The 5,840-nt window shown below is 35.7% G+C and overlaps 2 protein-coding genes across 2 annotated transcripts in view; one reads left to right on the top strand and one right to left on the bottom strand.

Moving 5' to 3' along the window:
• The window catches only part of LOC107564905 (uncharacterized), a 21,971-nt gene extending 19,831 nt beyond the window's left edge, over nt 1–2,140 (top strand). The window contains exon 19 of the mRNA XM_016250075.1: nt 2,049–2,140. Coding sequence (XP_016105561.1) covers nt 2,049–2,121 — 73 coding nt within the window. The 3' untranslated portion in view covers nt 2,122–2,140. The remainder of the gene's footprint in view (nt 1–2,048) is intronic.
• A 94-nt stretch (nt 2,141–2,234) lies between these two features.
• dnaja2b (DnaJ heat shock protein family (Hsp40) member A2b) overlaps nt 2,235–5,840 on the bottom strand; it is an 11,337-nt gene continuing 7,731 nt past the window's right edge. The window contains exons 5-9 of the mRNA XM_016250083.1: nt 5,694–5,827; nt 5,418–5,614; nt 4,103–4,247; nt 3,893–4,020; nt 2,235–3,129 (exon numbers count right to left, since the gene is read on the bottom strand). Of these exons, the coding sequence (XP_016105569.1) occupies nt 2,941–3,129; nt 3,893–4,020; nt 4,103–4,247; nt 5,418–5,614; nt 5,694–5,827 (793 nt within the window). The 3' untranslated portion in view covers nt 2,235–2,940. The remainder of the gene's footprint in view (nt 3,130–3,892; nt 4,021–4,102; nt 4,248–5,417; nt 5,615–5,693; nt 5,828–5,840) is intronic.

Here is a 5,840-nt window from a genome sequence, read left to right as displayed (position 1 = left end):
TTGAAATTCCCGCCACTGAAGAGACAAAAAATCTGTTGTCCTGATGTCACTAAAGGGGATGGCCTTTTCTTAAAGGGGCGGATTCCCCAATAGGACAGGTTGGACAACCATTCAAGGGACATGGACAAACTCTTCTTTTTTTTATTAAATAAAAAATATAATTTTTATTACCAAATGATCAATACACTCAAATTGAGTAATCTCTTATTTAACAAAATATTAATAGGAGAACAAAAATTTTTTATTTTATGATTTGACAATATTCTACTATCATTCAAATGTAAAGAGCAGTGCATGGGACATAGCAAAATAACACGCATCCTCTTACACAAAACTAAAAAAAATCTAGAAAATGTATCTAAAGAGCCAAGTAATGCTTTTGTTATGGATATAAAAACTTAGCCTAATATAACACACCCTTTCATAGTCATTTTTATGTTCAATTATTATGGCAAACGAGTTATGTACAGGACGCCAAAATGCACCCTACAGTGATATTGACCCAATTGTGACTTAGTATCTGGAACGGGCTTCCATGTGTTTTATATGTGAAATATTTAGTAGAAAAAGGCCATATAATTTTCTTTTGGACCTTTTCCAAATTCATAACCCATCTTACTTTCCAAATATGACATTTCTGGATTGTTGGAATAATTATTGGAATAACATGCAATGATGAATTGAGCACAAGACCAGGAATTTGAATTAAGTAGGATCTGTTTTGATTTTAAGTTGACTTTAAGGGCAGGAAAAAAACTATATGAATAAAGTTAATGGTTGACAACTGAATTGTAAGTGAATTGTGTTTCCGTCTGTTCAGGCTCAAGAGCGACTGGCTATCGTCCAGAGTCGGAAGGCAGATGAAGATCTGTTGGGTCTGACGCAGGAAAACACACTCAGACATCTGACTGACACACTACAACAGGTACACACATTCACATGCACATTAGCAGACACCTTAATGTGGACATGATGTAAATGTTGACTAAATGTTCTAGGAGGATGAGCAACAACAGAAAACTTTAGTAAGAGAGAAACTCCAGCAGATGAGGAGAGAACGCTCCTGCATTCTCCAGACCAGACGGGAGAGGTAAGTTATACATCAGTGTTTCTCAGCCCTGGTCCTGGGCGCCCCCCAACACTGCTCATTTTGTATGTCTCCCTTGTCTGACACACCCATTTCAGGTCCTGGAGTTTCTTCTAATGAGCTAATGAGTTGAATCAGGTGTGTTTGATTAGGGAGACACACAAAATGTGCAGTGTTGGGGGGTGCCCAGGACCAGGGTTGAGAATCACTGATATACATACTAATGCTAGACTACTTCAGTCTGACAGTGATCGATATGTGTTTCATGTCACTTAAAGGAGTACTTCATCCTAAAATGAAAATGGTCATCATTTACTTATCCTGATGCCACACCCGAAGTTTTTTTTTGTGCTCATTTTGGTGCTTGAAATCTATGGAAACCCATTTTTGCAACATAAAAAAAGCATGCTTTAAGTCAAAATTATGATAAAAGTTGAAGTTGACAAATCATAATTTAGATTTTTGCATGTCAACTTATCTCATAATAAGTTGAATTATGTTGAAAATTAAATCAAAAGCGAGAGTTAAAATGATGAGATAAAAAGTGGACATTGACATACTAACTTATATTTATAAGATAAACTGTCAATATGATGACCGGTCATAACTGAGATAAAAAGATGGAATTATGAGATAAAAAGTCAGTCATAGTAAAAAGTCAAGTTGAAATTCATTTTTAAGATTTTTTTTTTTTATGTCGGAATTAATTGATTTTCTCATAATTATGACTTGGTAGCTTTTATGTCATAATTTGATTTACCAAAGCATCATTTTTTTCTAACATGACAGAAATAGGTTTCCATTCGAAACAACCGGTGGTGACTGAAAAAGGGCAGCATCAACAATCTGCTAAATTTCTCCATTTATGAAGAAAGAAAATCCTGAGTTTGAAACTAAATGAGGGTCTTTTTAGAAAAAAAAATGAAAGTTGCCCTAATCTAGCAACGTTTTGTTTTTCTAGAAACACAGCTGGATTTAAAGAGCTCCTTGCACCCACAGCTCAACGCACGACAGAAACTGAAGAAGGACACTAGTGGGTACTCAAACCCATTTCTACAAACATACAGCACACAGTCAAAACATTCATCCACTTTATTGATGTATGAGCACAAAAGTAACTGTTTGAACGACAGCAACTTGTATTCACGGTTCAAACACTTTCCTAATTGCCAATGATGAATGCCGCCCCTTACAGGTTTATAATAGTGCTTACAATGCATGCACACATTGGCTGCTGATCTTTTAAGAAGACTGTGGTGTTTCTTTGGCAAATAAGAAGTTGCATGACTCGTATACCTTTATCATAGACAGAAAGCACATTAAAACACTTCTGGGTTTGGTTTGCTTCATATTCATCTCAGTAGAGAGTGTGTCGCCCACATGCATGCTATTCTGTCCTGCCATTGAATATAAACCAGTACAAGATGACTGACAGTGCCTGAATAACTGGCAAGTATATAATGAAACACGTCTGAACATTTTATTGAACTCCAGGAAACTCCACATTAAGTGTTAATTATAACTTAAACAACACAGTCTGTCTCCCCACAGACATTGAATTTTATATATTCAGAGAGCATATATACTGTGAAAGTCTACAATGGAAATGAAGTAGTGATGAATAAATTATTTTGCTCTGCCTTTAGTTATGCTTGTCATTTCTTTTAAAACAGTGCATGAATGAGTGTACTTGTAGGTAGGATTGCAGTAAATAAGTCTAAGTGTATGTCTATATATACTGCAAGTGTGTGTGTTTGGTTCACTATATGATGAACGTGGAGGTGGGGATTGAATCTGTCCAACAAAAGGGAATCGTAATACTTCCCCCAAAAAACTTGCAAAGAATTCTGGGACTATTGGTGGGCGCACTGCACCCCCGGACCATGCGGACCACCTTCTTCATCGGAGCTGTCGTTATACGCTTCACGGCGGTGACCACCAGACGATCCCTGACTGATGTCAAAGTCCTGCAGATCAACTTCCTCCGCATCAGCTGAGATGACCGTAACCTCTGTACGCGACGGCAACAGATCCTCCAACTCCTGCGTGAGCAGACACACACGAGAAACAGGGCAACTCAACCCAAGTCTGCATCTCTTCAGGTACACTCCAGTGATATTTTACTATCATATAGGTACCATTGTATTTTTTATTAATAGTTTGTATGAGTTTTCATTTTTATTTCAGTTAAAGTTTTAGTCATTAATGTTGTTTTTATTTGGATTTTTTTTTTTTTTGTGTGTGTCCATATAGTTTTTATTTATTTTTTATTACATCAAGTTAAACTAAATTAAAATGAAAAATATTTCCTAGGCAATAAGATAAAAAAAAGGTTTTAGTCAACTTATAGTAACAAGAAAATAGCTCCAAGACCTAATAAGCTACTTTAGAAAGCATTTTAAGGCGTCATAGGCACGCTACTGATGCAAAGACGAATAAACAAACTAATAAGATAAAAATTAAAAATTTTACCCAATATTTGTATACTTTGAAAACCAGTGTTTTTCAGCATTTTCATAAACTATTGTTTATAAATCATTTATATTCTATTAAAAACTATTAACTACTATTAATATTTTGAATTAGTTATTTTTGTATTTTCGGTTTTAATTTAATTTTTGTAAATCTGTTATGTCTTAAATAGTTTTTAAATATTTCTATTTAGGTTTTAATTAGTTTTGGTTTTAGTAATTTTAGTACTCAAACTTAAAAAACATTTGATCTAATATTTATATTTTATTTAAGCTGTATTTAGAACATTTTTAATGATTTTAGTTAACAATAACAGCACTGTTGAAAACTCGCCATTAGTTTCTCCGTGCTGATCCAGCCGTTCTCAGGAAACTGGACGTCAAACTTGATGTACAGATCCCCTTTCTCAAACGGGTTTCTGTACTGAGGCATTCCTTCCCCTCGGATGACCCTTGTAGAACCTGACAACGAGAACACAACAACATTTCCTACAGCATCTTCTACGAACACATGAACAAAACACTGACAAACCCTGGTGCTCACCTGGCTCTATGACTTTGCCAGGGGGATATTTGATGACGAGGTGTCGGCCGTCGAGGTGCGTGAGCATGAACTGAAATCCGCACAGCGCCTCCACCAGACCAATCCTGTGGCACAAGTGCAGATCGTTTCCATCACGACGGAACTCCTGTAAACAAAGACATCATAGATATCTGTGCTGTAAAACAACAAAAAACACATTTCTATTCTTATAATGCAACCATTTTCATTCTGCAAAAAAGCATATTCTAACTGCCAGAAAGTGATTAAAATGTTGCTTGCTTGCTTGACTTCAAATACACTTAAAGGGAAAGTTCACCATAAAAAAAAAAAAAAAAGCAAATTCTGTCAATTTACTCAAGTTGACAGTAGCCATTAACTTCCATAATATGGAAAAAAAATACTACGGAAGTCAATGGCTACTGTCAACTGTTCAGTTACCAACATTCTTAAAAATAACTTCTTTTGTGTTCAATAGAAGAAAGTAACTCATGCAGGTTTGGAACAAGTGGAAGGTGAATAAATGATTACATCATTTTCATTTAAGAACACATGCATATATGTAACTTAAAGTGCAACAGGAAATAAAGATCAATTATTAATTAAAATAATATTTTTGATTCAACAATTTAAGTACATTAAAGGGGTCATATGATGCGATTTCAAGTTTTCCTTTCTCTTTGGAGTGTTACAAGCTGATTGTGCATAGATAAGATCCCTGAAGTTGCAAAGACTAAAGTCTCAAAACCAAAGAGATATTCTTTATCAAAGTTAAGACTCTGCCACGCCCCCCTAAAACGGCTCGTTCTAACACGCCCCCACATATCTACCTCACTATGTGGAAATATTTGCATAATGCCGCCCAAATGTGCACGCAAAGAAAGAAGGCGTGGTTTCAGTAACCGCAGTTAGTGTATTACATTAATTAGAACTGAAACTTGAAATCCTGTATGCAAAACAAGTAATGGCGCTTTTGAATAATAATTTAATTTACATTAAATAATTTAGCATTTTTAAAAATATAAAAACATTCAATTAAAAAAAAAATACAAATATATTTATATTAAAATATAAATTATAACTTTATAATCATTAATAATAATAATATAAATATATAAATTTTATCCTTACCTTTATATTTTAGATTTTTGCACAGATTACTATAAAACTAATTTATAGATTTCAGTGTGCACATTATCTATGGAAATACATTGGGAAGAATGAGCAATAAATTAACAGATAGTCAAAATAGTTGTTTGTTGGAGTCCTACTATTGACTCTACACTGCTCATTGTGTGTGTGTGTGTGTGTGTGTTACCTCATGATCAATCTCCTGCAGCACCAATATAATGTCTCCAGGCTCTGTGTTGGGCGACTGGTCCGCCTCTCCGCTGAATGTGATCTTCTGTCCATGTTTCATTCCTTTATCCACATGCACATCCAAGACCTTCACCTCTTTACACACCTTACGGCCCTCACACTCTTTACAGCGGTCCTTCTCGTGAATCACTTCACCTAAAAATGCAACCAAGCATCGAAATGTTGTATTCGGACCATCACAAACGGAGTTCACTGAATGAAAATGAATTCTCACCCTCTCCATTGCAGTCAGTGCACACGGATTGCATCTGCTGTACCATGCCAGGAGCCAGCTGTCTGATCATGATCCGCATGCCGCGGCCCCGACACGTGGCACACTTCTGCACAGCCCCCGTTTTACCCCCTTGACTGAGGAAAAGTT

This window comes from Sinocyclocheilus grahami, unplaced genomic scaffold (genome assembly GCF_001515645.1).
Source record: "Sinocyclocheilus grahami isolate Dianchi unplaced genomic scaffold, SAMN03320097.WGS_v1.1 scaffold970.1, whole genome shotgun sequence".
NCBI classification, from domain to species: Eukaryota; Metazoa; Chordata; class Actinopteri; order Cypriniformes; family Cyprinidae; genus Sinocyclocheilus; species Sinocyclocheilus grahami.
The sequence above is the reverse complement of the archived record's forward strand: the minus strand, read 5'-3'. Positions and strand labels throughout refer to the sequence as shown.